We start from the raw sequence: 20,038 nt of genomic DNA on the forward strand, positions 1-20,038 counted from the left end.
CACATACAAGTTTTAAATGCATTACTTTACACTAATCACTTTTTTCACTTTTAACCCTTTTAATCAATTTTATATGTCTGTCTTTATTACACACATTATATAACTTATACAGGATTGACATATCAAAGTCCATATCCATCATTGACTTTATTAGAGAATTACACTTGGATGCATATTGAACCATCTAGAAAAACATAAAAAATGTAAATGTACAGGGGTGTGCAGTGCTACTCCAAATTAAGTGACGTGAGGCTGCAAATAATTCTGAAATTTCCTATTGCACATTTCCTCACATGACTCCTCTTGCATCAGTGGTGCAAGCCCATGTATGTCCATATCTAATTATCTACTGTTTGTGTATGTGTGTGTATGTGGTTAATATGTAACGCCACAGGTCGATACAGCTGCTCTGAGCTGCTGGCTGTGCTGACAGACTCAATCTGTGTGTGTCAAACATGTGTGATTAAGGAGTTCATAGTGCTCCACAGCTTTTATCCGCAAGCCTCGTCTTTCTGCCCTCCTCCCTCTCTGTTTGCTTTTTGTTCCTTCAATCAGTAACTTCCATGAGTCAGTGCCACACAAGGGACTGTGGTGTATCTGTGAGAACACATGCACAAAGGACCTACTGTAGGTGGTATGGATATCATGGCATATTATAGGGAGAAAGCTTCCATCAGTGTGCAGTAGATTCAGAAAAATTATAAAATCCTAAAGGGGAGAGAAAGAACAAGGAATGCACCATGAATGATTTTCAAAACCCATTTGTTCAACCAACAAGCAGCCTTGGGAAAAGCTACAAAAGAACAAACATAGACACCATTTCCCTTGTCCAACTACTACAAGAAAAATCTAGATCTTGCCAAACAATACCAAAAGCTTGGCTGCCGACCTCCTCAATGATTTGACTGTGCTGTATTCTGTATCCATTCTTCTTGGTTTTATCTCTTCAGGCTGTTGCATATTAATTCCTCTGTTGTGTTTAGACCTGCGTCTGAATTCCCTGACCTCAGGCCTATAGGGTTGTAAAGGTGAGGAAAGACAATCTTCACAGGTTTAAGCCACTGCAGTCTATTCTTGGTTTATCACACCTAATTCTACCTAATATTCTATTACAGGAAAGTTTAAATGATGCACTTACAGAAATAACATTTAATCCTTGCACTGATTTGTTGTCTGATCTCCTGATCTCTCTCACACACACACTTAATCCTTTCCTCCTGTGCCCCTATCTCTGTAAACTGGTACTAATTCGTGTAAATATTAGGTAAAGTACTAAGGTGGGATGAGATAACCTATTTGTCACATAACCAGTCAGCCATTCAGCCTCCACTGATTAAACAGCACACATCAAGTGCTACAAAGACAGATATACAAAATTACCAAAATGTGTCGTGTGTGTGTGTATATACATACATACATACATACATATATATATATATATATATATATATATATATATATATAGTATAATATATAAAAGTGAACCGCTATAAACCTAAAAAAAATAAAATCATTGATTCTGTGTTCATGCAGCCACTATATCACTTTAGACAAAAAAGTTTACTCAGACATTCCTGTGCTGCTTGTAACAGTTAATTGTAGCCAATTTTTTAATTGAAGCACTTAAATACAAAAAATACTGTTGTATTTCGCCTTGTTAGAAGGCAGAAGGATTTTGAGCATGTATATCCAAAACTTCAAACACTAAAAAATGTACCACTCTGTTTAAAGGTATTTATTTCTAATACTCATCAAAGAAAATATCGATCAACCAAATTTCTTTATCTCAGCAAGACAGTGCTTACAACAGTACAAGTATGAACACATTTTAACTGAATGCCCGATTGAGTCAGTCTGACATCAGAACATATCATGGTGCACTCTGCCACCTACTGCACTTACACAGTAGACTACAGAGTAGCACCCTGTATGCAAGCACACAAAAAACCACCTGACTGCTGATATACTTTGACACGTTGCTCACATCAAGCAAAATACTATTTTTGGCTGCACCTTGCTAAAATTGTAAGATTATAAACGTCTTGCACATTTTATCAGACAGGTCTCCATAAGTTTAAATGTGCAACATGGTAAACACCCTGTACTACCACACATGTATCAGAAGTTACTTTAAATAATTATAGCTCCGTCTGCTTCTGCAGCATTGTGAAACACACGCAGCCAACACTCATTTGATTTGTCAAAAATAAAGTTGTACTGTCATTTAAGATATCACAAATGTTTATTACAAAGACCAACATGGAGCAATATAACCATTGCAGTCAAGTCTAACTGGAAATTTAAAGTGAAAATATCAGTGCATACTTTTAAGCAGTGGAGAGGACTCAATGACCCTGGAACTAACTAATCACGAACAATGCTACTTTAATAATAATTAGGTATAGGTGCATAGATGTGAAATGCTTGTGACATGTGTGCCAGTCACTCTCAGTTCGCCGGTGAAATGAAGTGCTTTTTATTTCATCTTAAGCAATCAAAGGAGGAGAATCATCACTGAGTGACAGCACATCATGATACAAACTCACTGTATTGTTAAAGATTGTATAGATAGATTGTTTGAACAAATGACAACATGACAAGCAGCATGTGTACAAACAACTTTATTTTGGTGAGCACTTTATGCAATGAACTCGTAGGGGATGGGCTCCAGCAGCTGTGGCTCATTTTTCTTGGTGCTGACAAAGTGAGCATCACGAGGAGGGGCAGGCTGAAGAGACAAGCAAAACATTTATTAGTGCAATAAAGAGAAGAGAAACCTAAATAAAAGGTAAAATAATGCATATTTTTGTACCAAGGATATGAAATGTTAAGTTTTAAAATACTATTTGGATTTAATGTGATGTGTAACAGATGCATTGGTAAGATCATTTATTTAATGCGTGGTAAACATTTCTATTCTCTTTATTTAAAATTTATAACAAAAATTCATTATGAACCAGTTTATACCTGACGCTTCAGTTCCACCCAGGCGCCTTTCTGCTTGGCCTCCAGCTTCTTGCTTTCATTCGCTTTGACACGCTGCAGGAAACTGTCTCTGCTCTTTGAGTGCTTTACATGCTCAATGCGCACATTTATCCTCTTAGCCAGGATCTTGCCCCTGTGAGAGCCAAATGTATGGATGAGTTCAAAGCAAAAATACATAAATCTGAGCATTTTGTTTTAGCAATGCTAATTCAATATTTTGATCCATCCATTTATTGTCTCCTTAATAACAACCCCAGGCCAAACAGGAGTTAGGCTAGGGTTCTCAAGGATTAAATATTTTTCCCCACTTGAATGACCACTGAAGACATTATGAATCCTAGTGGTAAAGTGAAGATGGGGCGACATCTTTCCTTCTACATTAACTCTATAACTAAAAGCAAAAACCAAAAATTGATGCCAGGTTCAAGATAACACCTCAATATTTAAATATAAATGCTTTATGATCAAGTCCTAAACTATCAAAAACTTAAACATTAAAAGTTCCACTTTAAGACATAATAGTTAACACCTTTCAGTTCCTGGTCATGACACATCACATGTATGTGACTTTACAGGGTTCAACAACTGATGTACAATTCAATAAGTTTATAAACACTGGACACCATTAGCTTTGGTGAGTTTAGGTTAATTTAGTATGTGATCCCACCCAAACTTTAATAGGCATAGAAATCACACTTACTTGACCTGCTTGTTGACAATAATGCCAACAGCATGTTGGGTTACATTGTAGACACGTCCTGTCTTGCCGTGGTAGCATTTATGAGGCATACCTTTCTGAATGGTACCTGTGCCCTGAAAACAAATGAAATTTTTTTTTATGACATTCTCACTATTAGTTGCCAAAGCATGAAACCAACAAGCACATAATTTTTTCTCCCACTGGCTCAAGTCTGACAATACAAAGAGATTTTTTTTCCTACAAAACAATACCATGTTTACTTTTTAAATCAGTTGCCTAGAATTTGCTCTGGTAAAGCCCAGTGTATGTTCAACATTGTAGTTTAACATTTTATCAGCAATTTGACTAAAATTTGGATACAGCAATAATCTATGATTGAAAGAAAATAAATACATTTTTGGGGATGTACATTATGCAAAGATGAATACTGAAGCATACTTGTACCGCATCTTACCTTGATATCAACTATGTCCCCCTTTTTGTAGATGCGCATGTATGTTGACAGGGGAACTGGGCCTGTGAAGTAAATGCAGCCGATTAATTCATGTTATACTGCACAAAACTGACAGTGGTTCCAGACACCATAAGACCAAATGCACTGAATACCACTAAAAAGATGAATCTGTTTAAAGTGTGATATTAAGCACTCCATTTAAAAATTTGCACCCACCATGTTTGCGGAATGGTCTGCTGAACATGTACCGCGTCCCCCTCCTCTTGCCTCTGGTGTTCGTCATGATGCCCTATTACTGACAGAAAAAGGTAATTTAATAATGATAGACTGAAGACCTTTTCCCCTACAAAGGAAGCATGTATAACCTCAACCTAGAAAATTAAGAGAGAAAATTACATCTCGATTTAGGGCTGCTTTATTTCCATTTCACTGTGGCATGAGATAGTGGGAGTTAGTAATAATTTTCACAAGTTATTCACAAACACTAAAGATGTCCTACTGTGAAGATTTAAAATAATAGTCAAATGATCTGACAGCAATGGCATCTATTAAATGCCAATCGGCCGATCAAACTATGATGGTTTACTAATTCAATCTAAACATCCAAGTGAGTGACAGTGTTTTTTTAGTTTGAAATCCAACAACAACTTCTGTAAAATACTGTAAGTCATGTCCTTTTGAAGAATAGAACTGAACATAGTTCAACTGCAGATTTCACTGACCATTTTGTTCATAAGCAGATATGCTAACGTTATTATTAGCAAAACACAAGGTAAAGCAGAACCCTATAGGTAATAGTATAGTGCCTTGATTTGTAAACGAAACAGTAGCTATGAAAAAACCGCAGATTAAGCCCATATAACACCAAAAGGTGACAAAAGGTGTCAAAGTAAAAAAACAGTTTTGTACTGATCGTGTCTCGCTGCCGGGCCCACATGGAAAGCCACGCTGCGGATCCTGCTCCCTTTTAACACTAAAGTCTGTCTTTTGCCAGTGTTTACAGCTCACATTACCTCACTGGCGTGTAAGAAAATATTTAACATGCGCGTATGATCGTGATTACAAATAAACGATTCGCTATTAACGTAAAAAATATTATTTAATGAGGAGAACCACTTACCCCAAGTCTCTACAAGATGGCGGGTACGGCGGAAAGAGAGATTGAAGGACCCTAAACTCCGCCTTGTACAAAAAAAAAAAAAAAAAAAAAAAAAAAAAAAAAAAAAGGGCAGGCCGCGATATTGCCTGAATTAAAGGATTGCGGAGGGCTGGTCAGCACCTGACTCAGGGTCAACAAATCCACAGATCACAGAAGAAACAAGGTTCTGTTTCATCAACGGGTACTAGATCTGATATAATCAGTAATGTCTTATCGCTGTACATAATGCAACCGCAAGGGGACACAAGCCAGTCTCTTCTTGTGCCAGTCCCAAGTCTGGTTAAATGTAGAGGATTGTGTCAGGAAGGGCATCCGACGTAAAAAAACTATGAGCTGGAGGTAGCAGAGCTTAAGATGTTGAGGTTCTCTTTGGGAGTGACGAGGATGGACAGGATCAGGAATGAGGACATCAGAGGGACAGCTCATGTTAGATGTTTTGGAGATAAAGTCAGAGAGGCCAGATTGAGGTGGTATGGACATGTTCAGAGGACAGACTGGGAATATATCGGTAGAAGGATGCTGAGGTTGGAGCTGCCAGGCAGGGGGTCTAGAGGAAAACCAAAGAGGAGATTTACGGATGTAGTGAGAGAGGACATGAAGTTAGTTGGTGTGAGAGAAGAGGATGCAGAGGACAGTGTTAGATGGAGGCACATGATTCGCTGTGGCGACCCCTGAAAGGGAACAGTCGAAAGGAGAAGAAGAAGTCTTATCCCTGTACATAAACCACAGCTTACCCTTTACTGTTTTTGAAAGAAATATAGATTTTAACATATTTTTATACTTTTAAAGATGATGTAAATATGGACATGAATGTATGCCTTTTTGATTTATTTAAATAAAAGCTCTACATGTTTTTATTTTCTAACTTTTTTGTTGACTAATCTTTGTTGTCCCTTCTTGCTGTGTGTATTCATTCTAGTGAAGAATGTATTGTACAATAGAATTAGTTACTGTTTAATTGTTTTTTGATTAGACAATAACTCCAAAATCATGTATGTATATTGTTTGTGTGCATTTAGTTTACATTTACATTTACATTTAGTCATTTAGCAGACGCTTTTATCCAAAGCAACTTACAAGTGAGGTACAAGGCAAGCAAAAACGTTTACCATGCAATTTATTTAGGTTTGTGGTCATGCAAACAACATGACATTACCACATATGCTGTGTTAATGTCATGTGTTAATGTCCACATTTACAGCAGTTGTAGGTTATCTAATACAATTTAAAGGCATGTTTGGAGTTTGTCTATTAAAGTGAGTTTATTTATATGGCACATTTAAAAAACAATCATTGACCAAGGTGCTTAGCAGACACATAAAAACACTAGATCATTGTTATTATAAGACCATTAAAGAAACACTACATTTCTGTAGGGAAAACTATTAAAAGGCAAAGAAAAGAGGCTCTTAAGATGAGCACCGAAACAGAAAATGCTCGATCAACTGATAATTTGAATAGGATAGCAAACTTCACTACTACTTTGCAGGTTACCACTAGAAGAGGTGGTGTCTGTTTTTGGTGCCTATATTGCTGCATTTTAAACAAGCTAGAGGCAAGATACTTAACAATATAATGTATGTATTGATTTTGTTACCCCCCTGTGTGTATGTATTAGTCATATTTTTCAGCATTATTGTGCTCTTTTTCTCAATGTGTACTCTCTTGAAAAATCTACAGAGCCTAACTATATTGAGAGCCTAGAAACCAGTTACAAATACTTTGTATATGTAAATGTATTTAATTAGTTGATTCTGAAACATGCAACTCAGCTCTTGTGATAATACATTAGAGGTGCCAGAAGTAGCAAACACAAATGCACATGCTCGCCTAAAAACTCTAATACTGCAAATCCATTAAAATTCTTCTTTTAAGTTGAATTAGCATGCTCTAAAATGTAATCAAGTAAAAACAGATTTTTCTCATTATCGGTCCAACTAAGTATTTAAACACGTTACAAAAAGAATTTCAAACACAAACTTGATGCTGATGACAACATGTTTAAGTCTAGTTCTGATTTGTCCCACACCTGCCTGATAAATATAATTTCTGCAGGAATGTAAAAGTTTAATTAAAAACGGGAAAAGATCTTTGTTACAACAGCTGGTAAATGTAGAGCTAATTTTGCCTACTTTATGTAACAACAGGTGGTTCCATATTAATGTATTATAATTTATTAGTAGATCATGTTTTCTAATAAGAATCTGCTACAGAACAAGTAGACTAAAATTAAACCTGTAAATCTAGGGGAGAAGACATAAAAGCAACTGAAAGTAATGAAATTTATATACTCAAGTAAAATAGTGACATTCCCAGAATTGTAAGTACAGTACTAATGGAAATGCTGCTGACCAACGCTGTTATACGCATACGCCAAACGTTGCGAAACGTTATATTGTTAGAGGATTTTAAAGTATTAATGTGTTTATCTGAATTTCACAACTAAACCTTTTAGAGAGCTGGGAGGGTCAGAAAACGTGACATCCAAATCCAAAACGAAGCGTGATTAAGCGAAGACGGAAGCAACGTGCGGTGAATGCTCTCGTGTTCCAGAGCGGTTGGACGTTCTGTCGCGAGCTCGACAGAACCTACCCTCACGCGGGGAGCCAGCCCAGTCTTGTCAGCGCACGGCGGTGTGGTGGAAGATGGCGCTAGCCGAATGGAAATCCTAATGACAGTCTCCAAATTTGCCTCTTTTTGTACCATGGTGAGTGTACGGCAGTGTCATTCTGGCATTAGTGAGGCTATAGGTTGGTACAAAAACAGTGACTGCACTGTTGTTGGCCCTTAATTCGCGGAATCCTAAATAAAAGCTCTGAATTTTGGTCTCTGTGCTAACCAAGCAGGTTTCCGATCACAGCAGAGCGAGCAGCCACCCACTGCCTTCTCCGCTCTGCTCTTTTTGCTAATGCAAAAATATGGACACTCTTGGCCATGCTAGTATCAACGGTAGCAGTTTTTAAGTCCTATCTTGACAAGTTAGTCGCTTAATATTTAGCACGTAATTTTTGAGCTTCGTGGCAAATGCACCTGCTGCAGCTGGGGTTCACAGCTAACTAGCTAACATTGTAACTAAGGTTATAGCTAAACCAGTTACCGCTTGCCAGCAACTGGAACGCAGCTGGATAATGAATGACTTCAGACTAAGAGATGACTAATCTGCACTATGTGTATGGAAGCCACGAAAAAGGCAAAGTTGACGAGTTGGCCTTTGACAAACTACCAGATATTAACGCAAAGGCAATGACGACATGGTTTAACATTAGCTGCGCAGCTGTGGACCCGTTCCAGGTTCATGTCCACTCTGCACAGCTTGCTGTTGTCTACATATCGCACAGTACCGTATTAGGCCTTGCTAAGTCATACTATAGGCAATGTGCATTTTCCTGTGCTCAAACAAATATCAGCACTTAAATATTTTTTGTTTTGACACAGGCAATCTGGTGATCTTCGTGTAAGCACAGGCCGTGAACAGCCCAACTTTACTGTCAGTAAAAAATGATAGATGCTTTTAGCTCTAATGGGATAAAAGGCCACAGTGTGTGTAATTTCGGGAAAGTGCAAAGTCTTGGAGTTTTGCCTGTTATTGCTTTTATCCCACCAACAAATGACCTTGAAAATGCCAAGCTGCCAATTGCCATCTAATTTGGCATTTGCTTGCTGTGGTATACACAGTGCTTCTTTAATTTAATTAATCTATTTATTTATTTATTGTCACTGTTCCATTCAGAATAAAGATGAGCTTACAATCTGTCTTGCTTCAAGAAATTAAAAGATGTTTAAGATTATTTAGGTAGGTTCTTTGCATTTACAGGGCGCCAATGCCTCTGCTCTGGAGAAAGAGATTGGATCTGAGCAGTTTCCAGTTAATGAGCACTACTTTGGCCTTGTCAATGTAAGTCAGCAGATTCAGTGCTTTGAATACATCTACACCCGAATCAAAAGACACTTATTCTTCTGTATGTCATATGTGATTTTTAGTTTGGCAACACCTGCTACTGCAACTCGGTGCTGCAGGCGCTGTACTTCTGCCGGCCGTTCCGGGAGAAGATCTTGGCATATCGCAGTCAGCCTAGGCGAAAGGAGAACTTGCTCACCTGCCTGGCTGACTTGTTTCATAGTATTGCCAACCAGAAGAGGAAAGTGGGCGTCATACCACCCAAAAAGTTCATCACACGACTACGCAAGGAGAATGGTGACACAGAACTAATAAGCTTAGAGAGATTTAAAATGTTTTTATATTTCTGATGTTTTTATTCGTTGACCCTTGCAGCCTCTGAAGTTAGCAGAGTGGAAAGAAAACACTGAAGTACCTGCTGAACACATGGACTCAAAAACATCTCTCTCTACTTTTTACTCAGAGCTGTTTGACAACTACATGCAGCAGGATGCACATGAGTTCTTGAATTACTTGCTCAACACGATTGCTGACCTGCTCCAGGAGGAGCGGAAGCAGGAGAAGACCAACGGCCGCCTTGCCAATGGCACTTTAGATTCCCAGAACAACAACAGCAATGCCACACCTGCTCCCACCTGGGTCCATGAGATCTTCCAAGGAACTCTGACCAATGAGACACGCTGCCTGACCTGTGAAACGGTAATACTCCTCACAACTCATTTGAGGAAGAAATCTGCATGGGCATATACCATATGTCTTTTAACGGAAACCTAAAAGGCACAAAGTTATAGTACAGCCAAGACTTTGTGTGCTATAGTTTCTTTCAACATATGTGCAAACGTATAATATTTTTATTACCATATGGCCCCAGCCATCATAGCATGGTAGTAAAGCATTCCAGGAGGTTTTCAATCTAATCAAGCCTCCTTTTTTAATGTCCTTCTATCTCTTTAGATAAGCAGCAAAGATGAGGACTTTCTGGACCTTTCTGTGGATGTAGAACAGAATACCTCCATTACCCACTGCCTCAGGTAAATTAACATTTTAACAGCAAAAGAAGAATGATTTTGAATCAGGTATTTAGGACCCAGCATTAGCAGTAACAGAAAATCAATATAAATTGCTGGCTTTTATTTACATATATTATAATAAACTGAATTTCTGATGATTGATCAGAAAAGGAAATTAATTAATAATGAAAGATTTGCATCACAACACTATTCGCTGCTATGCATTGTTGGGGCTTTAATTTGAGCCTTTGATGCATTTGAGCCTAAACTGTTTTTCACTGGCATGCATGAGGAGAATTCCATATTTTTACAATTTATTTTTACTTTTTAGATGACAAAACTGTTAATGTGGACTTTCGATTGACCAGTTTTTTCTATGTTCTCTCAGGGGTTTCAGTAACACAGAGACACTGTGCAGTGAATATAAATACTACTGTGAAGAATGTAGAAGCAAGCAGGAGGCACACAAGAGGTCAGTGCAAAAGTTAATTCTTTCTATATTAATTTTTTTTTTTTTTTAAATGCACTTCTCTATGTGGTTGGGCATTGAGATCCTGCATTTGACTGTATTTGTGTGATGTAGAATGCGTGTAAAGAAGTTGCCGATGATCCTGGCTCTGCACCTGAAGCGCTTTAAGTACATGGAGCAGCTGCAGCGCTACACCAAACTGTCCTATCGCGTTGTCTTCCCCCTGGAGCTCCGCCTCTTCAACACCTCTGGGGATGCCACAAATCCCGAGAGGCTCTACGACTTGGTCGCTGTGGTGGTGCATTGTGGAAGGTGTGTAGATGAACACACGTAGCCTGAATTCGACAAAAGGCAGTGTAGCCTCAAGTGACACAAGTTTCAGTGGACTGGGGAACAGTGATGAGTATATTTGCCCCCGAAAAAACCCAATTAGTCTATTTGCCCCCCAAAAAACCCAATCTAATTCCATGTAAACCCATGTCACAGTAGAAGACAAAGTCTATCATTGATAGACTGTGTATCATTTTTTTTTTTTATCTTTCACTAAGAACGAGTGCAAGTTAGCTTGTCTGTGTTTATGTAGGGCACAGTACATACTTACAGACTCCAGCCCTTAAAGACTGATAGGAATAGTGATTTAAGTAAAAATAATTTAGTCAAATGTGTCTGGAGATAAGCAAGTGAGTCCTATAAATGTGAATGCTACTGTATCTGTTTGATCTCTTTGCCCTCTGGGCTAAATTCACCTTTAAACTCTTCTTTGCTATGGTTATTTTCAGACTAGGGAGCTACATCATGCAATGAATTGGCATATATACAGCATTGTGTGGTATTGCAGTTATTATAATGTTATGATATTAAATCCAGGAAACCAAATTTTATTTTATAAAGGTCCATTGGTTACTCATTAGCATTTTCCCCACAGAGTGCAAATGAATCACAGCTAAAAACACTGAATCAGCAACATTGTTCTATTGATTTTGTCAGTGTTGCTCAGTTTTGATATCACCTGTCAGATTCAGCAAATCCAATGCAAAAATAGGCCTCATTCCAGTATTGGTCAAACTTGATTCTATTTTATTGTAAACATGTTTCCTGTTTGGTTAATAGCTGCATGGGTTGACACTTGTTCTGAGTCATTTAACATCTGTTCCAAGTCGAAGTTAACATAATATAAACATACCATGACAAAATTTGAATTTGCACCTGAAGCACCTGAAAAGTAGAATTTCCCCCACTTAAATAGGTGTACAGTACTGTTTATGTTAGGAAAATCTAATTTGTAATAAGCATTTGTCAATATCCAAGTTGTAATTATAACTAAAACATGTTTCTGAAAGCTTCTATAGATCGTATTTGACACTTGGCAGCACAGAAGTGCCTGAAAATCTAATAAAAATGGGTTGGGGTAATATCAGCTGGATGTTGTTATTTAGTATAATGTTTTACAATCCCACATGATCCAGAGTAAAAAAAAATAATTGGGGACAATAAGAGAAACAGGCAACATATGTGAAAGGCTTTGAAGATCAGGCTAATGGAAGGGCTTGCAGTTACCTAACAATGTTTTCTTTTCTTTCAGTGGTCCAAATAGGGGGCACTACATTGCCATTGTGAAAAGTCACGATTTCTGGCTGCTGTTTGATGATGATATTGTAGAGGTGAGTTGGTTTATTTGTAATAGATTTAGTATTTACAGTTGCAAATGTTTCTGCATAATACTTTTTTCTCCTTTTCTTCCATCCTGCTGCATGTCACGTGTTTACTCTTTTAGAAAATCGACGCACAGGCCATAGAAGAATTTTACGGTCTCACCTCTGAAATTTCCAAGAACTCTGAGTCGGGCTATATCCTCTTCTACCAGTCCAGAGACTAAATGTGGACGTGAGCGCTTCACCACAGAAACCAGGAGAAAAAAACTCCGTTCCCTCTTTGTGGGGAGCAGTGGACCATAAATACACCACAGCAGCCCACATGGCTTCATACCTGTTCGCACAGCTGTAATTCCTACCTGTGCTTTCACGCAGTTGGAATTGAAGCTCAGCCATGGAACTCCCCCTTGTGTACCAGCTGTCCCTCCTGGCCTCCATGTATTTTCTGGCCCCACTATCCTTTTCACACTGGTTGGACACTGCTGCTGCAGGGACAATGAGACGATAATGAATGATAACTGTGTCAAGGTGTTTTCTTTTTGTTTTTGTTTTTTTAAGAAGACATTGAATGAGGGTTGTACAGATGTCATTGGTTGTATGTGTGGCGTATAGTTCTTTGCTTTGGGGTTGAATGGGTGTTTAATCATTCATATGATGTAATATTGGCATTGTGTCTTCACCCCCCTGTTATTCTGTACTGAGATGTACTGACAGTGGATCATGTTTTTGATCGTGGATGAAAAGGAGAATGGGGGGGGGTCCCTTTCATGGGGAACACTTGGTTGTGTATTTCTACAGTGTACAGAATGGTATTTGTATAAATATTACAAGAAGATAATATTATTATTGGAAAATGTCAGATGAAAAGATGTATTAACACTATGGTGCACTTTTGATACCGTTTTGTAGGTGTTAGCAAGTTTAATGTGAGGGTTTCGCTTAAAGGCCTGTTGTGAAGCGATCATTTTCTGTTTTAAAGAAAAAGAAATAAAGCCAGTAAAATCGAATCTGGCCTTCAGGTGCGCACTGATGACTCATATGATCTCGACGTCGCCCCTTAGCGGCAACAAGGTGGTAGTTCTTCTCACCCACTGCAACATGGGCTATTTTAATCCATTCAAACCCAAAAGCCAGGCGCTTTGAAATAACGCCGACGCCCACGGGCGACATAACGCTTGGTCAGCTAACTGTGCTGTGCTAAGTATTTAATATATGCACATCAACAACTCCATCAGATCCTCATCAGCCAAGCTGCCTTGGAGGCTGGGCCGCAAGGCTGGGGAGATGAGGGAGAGAAGATGGAGAGGGGGGGGCATAGGTGACACACATCAGGGTTGCTGTTAATAGCACAGACAGGCCCAGAATAGCAGTGCGTCGAAGGAGGAAAGCGAGTCCCTGTATACAGCATCTTCTCTGTTACTTGAGAAGGGCACAAATCTCAGAAACTAATCAGAGTGCACTGTTCCAAGAGAGGTTTCCTAATATGACCAGCTGAGCAGAATTCAACTTTATTAGCTAGATGATAAGTTTTGCAACATGAACTTATGTCTAAGGGAAGAGAATCATTTTGACCGTAACTCTAAAGTGCTACAGGTATAAGAAAACACCGGGATGCTGCCCGTACATTTGCATCTGTCGTAAGCCAACACAAACATTACGCTGTTTAACGGACTTTAACTGGTCTAGGGAGTCTGACCCATTTGGGACTCCTCCTTCTTCACCGACCCCATACACATCCCCCCTCCTCTCTTCCACATCTCGCAGCAGCTCCCTACACAGTCGCAGTTCACGGCGACGCGCCGTTAACGGCAGAGCCGCTAAGCGCTCTCCTTTCTTCTCCTCCTCCTCCTCCTCCTTCCATCATTCCCGCTTTGAGGCAGAGAGGAACAGCATCCCCCCCACCGGGCTGCGCCGCACTATCCTTAACAGTAAGATGGAAATACAAGGTTGTTCTTCCATCTAGACGGGAACTCTCACCTCGCAGAGTCAAGGTAGGTTGGGTGGCGGCGAATTTGGATTATTGAGCATCCTTGACGTGCATGGAAAAAAAAAATCCTGTTTTTTTCCCACTCTAGCATCTTTTTGCTGACGTGGAGCAGCCACGGTGTTTCTAGGATGCAAGGTGCACAGGGTAAACCAGCACCATCTCGTCGCTATGGCGTTGGAGGGGGGCTATAGCCCGAATCCACGACGGGAGCGTTATCTCCTGTTGTGGAGCGCGGCACTTGGTCTCTGACATCTGTGTGAATTATTGCTGGTGCCAGTGAAGGGTAAATGATAACCACTGTCGGCAGACGTGGCCTGAATTTTGCCGTAAAACGTATTTTCCTCTCACATTTTACACGTTGATAATTGCTGTTCACGTGTGGACGTATATAGGCCTTTCTTGTAATAGGCTCAACAGTCACTGGGTTTTTCATAGGTTACCTGTTAACTGCTTTGGACAATTGAAATGTACATATATATATTTGTGTTATTATTGATTAAGTGAGAAGTGGAATGAAAGAAGCTGGGTGTTGGTGTAAGTTCATTCCAGGTTGTATATCAGCTATGGTTAGTGTGTGCTCCTGCATATTGTGCATTCACAAACCTACAGACACACCTTGACTGTCCCTGTGTTCGTGTTGTAGAATGAGTCACAAAAGTGCGGAAGCAGTCTCCTTTTTTTGTCTTTAGTGCATGAAACTATAAACCAAAAACACTCACTAACAGTGATATTTATCATCCTTCATGTCCTCTGTCACTGAAACTGTGGACACCACCAGTGTTTTTCAAAACTCAACTGTGTGTGTGTGTGTGTGTCCCTTTCAGACGGGGGGCACAATGAGTGAAGAGCCACCGGTTACCTCCAGTTGGCTGACCCCTGACCCCACAGCATGGGCTAGCGGAGGCGGGGGACCCATGGACAACAGCACCAGCCTGGGGATATTTCCACCAGAAGACCCCCTTCCACCCAGTGAGCTGCCCCTGCTAGTGAACCCCTGGGATATTGTGCTGTGCTCATCAGGGACTCTGATAGCCTGTGAAAATGCCCTGGTCGTGTTGGTGATCTGGCAGAACCCGGCGCTCAGAGCCCCCATGTTCCTGCTGATCGGCAGCCTGGCGCTGGCTGACCTGCTGGCCGGCCTAGGCCTTGTGCTTCACTTCACCTGTGCCTACATGCTTCACTCTGACTCAGCCCAGCTGCTGACCGTGGGCCTAGTGGTGGCCTCCTTCTCTGCCTCTGTCTTCAGCCTGCTGGCCATCACAATCGATCGCTACCTGTCGCTCTATTATGCCCTCACCTACAACTCAGAGCGAACTGCGGCCTTCACTTACTCCATGCTTGTGCTGCTGTGGGGCCTCTCCCTGTGTCTGGGCCTGCTGCCAGTCACAGGGGTTAACTGCCTTGCAGAAGAGGCTACATGCAGCGTGGTGCGGCCGCTGACAAAGAACAACATTGCCGTGCTCTCCGTCTCCTTCTTGCTGCTCTTTGGCCTCATGCTGCAGCTCTACGTCCAGATCTGCAAGATTGTGATGCGCCATGCTCACCAGATCGCCCTCCAGCACCACTTCCTGGCTGCCACACCACACTACGTCACAACACGGAAGGGTGTGTCAACGCTGGCCATCATCCTGGGTACCTTTGCTGCCTGCTGGATGCCGTTCACTGTCTACTCCCTCATTGCTGACTACACCTACCCTCCACTCTACACCTATGCCACCCTGGTGCCTGCCACCTACAACTCTGTCATCAACCCAGTCATCTATGCCTTTAGGAACCAGGAGATCCAGAAGGCGCTGTGGCTGGTGTGCTGTGGCTGTGTGCCTGCCAGTGTAGCCCAGCGTGCACGGACCCCTAGTGATGTCTGACAGAGCAGACCCAGGTGGAAAGAGAGAGGCACCCTGGGTCAGCTCTGCTCCTCACTGCATCTGTCCAGTGTCACATCTGTCCAGAGCAGCAGTAGGAAAAGTCAGGGGAACAGGCAGGCGGCTGTGGATTCAGTTATAGCTGGAGATGGCAAAGGCAGTATGGTTCATCGACAGCCCACCTGGATGGGTGGCGTTTTCTTTGTTACACACACCATAAGGCAAGGGATCTCACAGTCTTCCCCAGTAAATGCGACCACTGCGCGGGCTGCATCCCGCCCCCTGTTGTTCGACCAGGGCCACGCCCTTCTTCTGTTCTGCGGAAAGCGCTGAGTGCATCACATACCAGAGGCAGCAGCTGTATATAGACTGTGCGTACAGTTCACTGCATCGGAGATTTGGTTGACACTGCTTTTTTTCTTCTTAGGAAGGGATTATAGTTTGCGTGCGTAAAAACTGCAGATTAACAAAGCTGTGTGCATGTGTGCGTGCGTGTGGGCGGGGAAGTTGTACAGGAGAGAGCAGCAGCGGCTAAATATGCAGGCCGTCTGGAGCAGCATCCCGGCGCTGTGCTGCTTCACCCTGGACGTGCGACGAAAGCTAAACAGCCGCGAAGAGCTAAAAATAGAGCCGGCGCTTTCTGATCCGCGCTGTGCGTCCTCCACGGACGCCAAGAATGAAAACGAGTCGCTCCGTCTTTCTCCTCGCCGCTCTCATTTTTCTGTCTTCTTTTCTCTTCGGTCTGTGCGTGAATGTGTTTAAGTTTAGCTCACGTCTGGGAAGCGCAAGACAAACACCCAAGAGACCCCCCCACTCCATTTTTTTAACCTAACCAAACCTAACCAAGTATAGGCCTGTTGGATTATGTAACCACCTGATATCGCCCCTATTTAATGTTTTTCAATCAAAATTCCACTTTAAGCACCACGAATTAATGTGACATCTCAAAAATAGAAGACAATTATTAAATTATAAGGAATCCTGGGAGTTGAAATTGACCTAACTATGATCAAGTGTAGACAAAAGCTCAAGTTGCTAAATCATGTGTGGTTTCTGTAATATGGCCCAATCTACATGTTCCCAAGGCTTTGATCTTTCTTTGCTCCTAAAAAGCATCACACAGACCCCATAATACATTATCTGCATGTTAGACCTCAGTGTAATTTGCATGCACCCACAGATCCCCCTGCATCCCAATAATTCAGTGTGACAGGTCACATAGGGCACAGCAGGATGTGTTATTCCAATCTAACAATCTTATGTACAAGGTACCACAGTGTACCTCACATGGATTACGGTGAAAAAGTAGCAGTCTCCACAGGGTTGTCACAGGATTTGATCATTTTTTTTGTATTTTAATTTTTATTTTGCTGTGCAGTGTATCTAAGGTTTGAGTTCATAGATTCTATGCTGCAATTTGTATTTTGAAATACCAACATCTATCAGCTGTCCTTAAATTCTTAAATTATTATAATTTTTTGTTTCTCAGTTAGTCTGCAGGCCCCCGTGTATGCTGATTCTCATTCATACAGATCATGTCAGCAATAAGTAGGCTATGAAGCAGGCTATAGTTATTTTATAGATGTAAAGCAATACCCAGAGAGCAATAACATCCACGTCAACAACATGACTTCTTCCTGCAGAGTTAAAAAACGCACCATAATGGCTGCTTGGATGGGGATGTGTAGTAGTAACAGGCTAAGTGATCTGCAAGTGAGACTTCAGAGATGCATTTTCACAAAGGTAGAAATGTAATCATGCCCGTGCTGGAAAAAAGTGGACACAATCAAACAACGCATTTGTCAGTGACACCACTGCTTCATTTCTCCACAATGTTTTTGTTTGGAACCAAAATATCGGGGCTTGATCATTTCTGTAACAGCAGAAAAGAACTGTTACTTTTTTTGTGCCTCTGCCTTTTGTGAGCATAGAGTGTCCTGAGTATTGTAACCTCAAGTGTCAGTGCGTGATTTGAGTGTTTCTGTGCATATGGTATGATTTGCATGGCCTCTGGGTGTGTGCATGTGTTTGTGTGTGTGTATGTTTGTGATAAAGCAGCTCAGCAGTACATAATCTGTCTCTTAGTGTTGTCAAGTGGGAGTAAAACAGGTGTGAGGAATATAAATTCCTGTTCACTCCCTGACCTTTGAGGTAATGCTGCCAGTCTTCCTGTCAAGAGAAGTGGCCTCGTTACACGTTTGTAGAGCTTTTTTAGTGGAGACAAGACTAGGACGTGGGCACTCCAGCACTTCAAGCCAAAGTGAAAGGGACTGTGAATGAACTGGGATCCTAGTCCAGCTCTGTGTTTTCTGTCTCCTCTACAGTATATTGCAAATATTCTACTTTTGTTCTGGTCAAGGCTGGTGTCCATTAAGTGACCTCTGAATGATTCTATGAGCTAAAAAGGGCTGCTTCCAAATACAAGATAATGTTTTTTCCTTACTTCCTTGCTGCCTTCCCTTTTTATGAGCCTGACAACAGGCAAGAGGAATTTAAGGCACTCTCAGTCTTCGTCTTTCCTGCCTCTGATCAGCTACATTACATATTAAAAAAGGAGGGAGGGTCAGTGAGGGAAGTTAAAGAATAGCATTTCTAAGCTTTGGAGTCTAGCCTATGTGTAAACTTGTGCACAGTGTCAGACTGAACCTTGTAGTTATTGGACGAGCACCAACAGGTGAAGCTGGCACATCAGAAACCATCACAAACTCTTGCTCCTTTACCTTTGGAGAAAAGTCTATTTTGTTATATTCATTGAAAAGTTCTATTTTTTTCCACTTAGTCTGGCCTGAATTCTTTCAGATTCCGATGTTGTATGATATTAATGGCGCTGTAAAGCCTTTTTCTGAATGTAGTAATAATCACATTGTTTAACTGAAACCCCTTCTCTTGACTCATTTGTTTGTGTAAATAAGGCATGCGTAAGCGGAGGGACGTTATACCACCATGCATGGTGCTACCAAAGTCAGTTCAACTAGGGGAGTTGGGTCGCACCATTTTTTGAATGAAATTTGTCCACCTCACCTGTTAAAGTATCTTCCACTTTCCTCACTTCAGTATGCACCAGTTCATAAAGGCTGGTTAATGGGAAAATGGGAAAAGTTGGGTGGTAAACAACATTCTCTAATTGGTGGATATTTTCCTCGTGGGCAGACATTAGTATTGTTGGGATTTTCATGCTTGAGCAGGTGTGAACAAGGGCTTTGTATCCAAGAATAGTAAAAGACTGTGATGTTGGATGTAATGCTTTTCTGTATACACACACCTAGTAATCTACCGATCTGTTCTACTAAATCTACTTATTAGTGTAACAGTATACAAAGCTACTTTTTTTTTTTTTGAAAAAGTGTAGCCATGATGGGTTGTGCAAAGGATAATGTGTCTGTCTGATTCTAACCAATCTAGAGCTAAATATCAATACACTCAAGAGCCTGTGAGTGTGTGTATGTGTGTCTGTTTTGGGGTGGGAGTTGAAGATGGGGGGATGATACTGTAACAGCATCTTGTGTAGACGTATGCGTAGTTTTCAATTTAAAATGCACTTTATTTTTTGGGATGAAAATGGCACAACAAATTAAGTATCTGCAAAATGAAACGTATAAATGATAATCAACATGCACTAACTTAACTGAGATATTGTAAATACATGTGTGTGAACGTGGTGTCTATTTTTCCAAGGTGTTAGTTGTACTTTTTATTGCTTTGGTTAGTTCACTCTACTGAGAGATCTTGTTAATTTTGTATTAAAAACAAACATGTGCTGTGCATTAAACTCTTGTCCTGACTTATTTGGTCCTCTTAGTGTTGGATCCATGCCCCCCCCCTTTTTTTGGACCCTTCTGTCTCCCTGGCAATTTCCTTCTTA

The 20,038-nt window shown here is 40.8% G+C and overlaps 3 protein-coding genes across 4 annotated transcripts; 2 read left to right on the top strand and 1 right to left on the bottom strand.

Moving 5' to 3' along the window:
- Positions 1-2,605: 2,605 nt before the first annotated feature.
- rpl21 (ribosomal protein L21) lies at positions 2,606-5,363 on the bottom strand. The gene is made up of 6 exons (XM_067485762.1): positions 5,260-5,363; positions 4,356-4,434; positions 4,140-4,201; positions 3,686-3,798; positions 2,968-3,118; positions 2,606-2,728 (listed from the first exon to the last, which is right to left on the bottom strand). Exons 2-6 carry the CDS (start codon positions 4,420-4,422, stop codon positions 2,639-2,641), a joined length of 483 nt encoding a protein of 160 aa, XP_067341863.1. The 5' UTR covers positions 4,423-4,434; positions 5,260-5,363; the 3' UTR covers positions 2,606-2,638.
- A 2,482-nt stretch (positions 5,364-7,845) lies between these two features.
- On the top strand, positions 7,846-13,334 carry usp12a (ubiquitin specific peptidase 12a). 2 transcript variants are annotated; one of them, XM_067485758.1, is made up of 9 exons: positions 7,846-8,005; positions 9,113-9,193; positions 9,280-9,493; positions 9,660-9,895; positions 10,151-10,227; positions 10,595-10,678; positions 10,790-10,987; positions 12,258-12,336; positions 12,450-13,334. In XM_067485758.1, exons 1-9 carry the CDS (start codon positions 7,958-7,960, stop codon positions 12,549-12,551), a joined length of 1,119 nt encoding a protein of 372 aa, XP_067341859.1. In that variant the 5' UTR covers positions 7,846-7,957; the 3' UTR covers positions 12,552-13,334. The 2 variants fall into 2 exon arrangements, with proteins under 2 accessions (XP_067341859.1, XP_067341860.1); XM_067485759.1 differs by lacking the exons at positions 9,113-9,193; positions 9,280-9,493 and having other exon boundaries at positions 7,868-8,005.
- Positions 13,335-14,183: 849 nt separating this feature from the next.
- Positions 14,184-19,945, top strand: gpr12 (G protein-coupled receptor 12). The gene is made up of 2 exons (XM_067485760.1): positions 14,184-14,318; positions 15,139-19,945. The coding sequence occupies exon 2, from the start codon at positions 15,151-15,153 to the stop codon at positions 16,177-16,179; it is 1,029 nt and encodes a 342-aa protein (XP_067341861.1). The 5' UTR covers positions 14,184-14,318; positions 15,139-15,150; the 3' UTR covers positions 16,180-19,945.
- Positions 19,946-20,038: the final 93 nt, after the last annotated feature.

The sequence above is a fragment of the Channa argus genome, chromosome 19, assembly GCF_033026475.1.
Source record: "Channa argus isolate prfri chromosome 19, Channa argus male v1.0, whole genome shotgun sequence".
NCBI classification, from domain to species: Eukaryota; Metazoa; Chordata; class Actinopteri; order Anabantiformes; family Channidae; genus Channa; species Channa argus.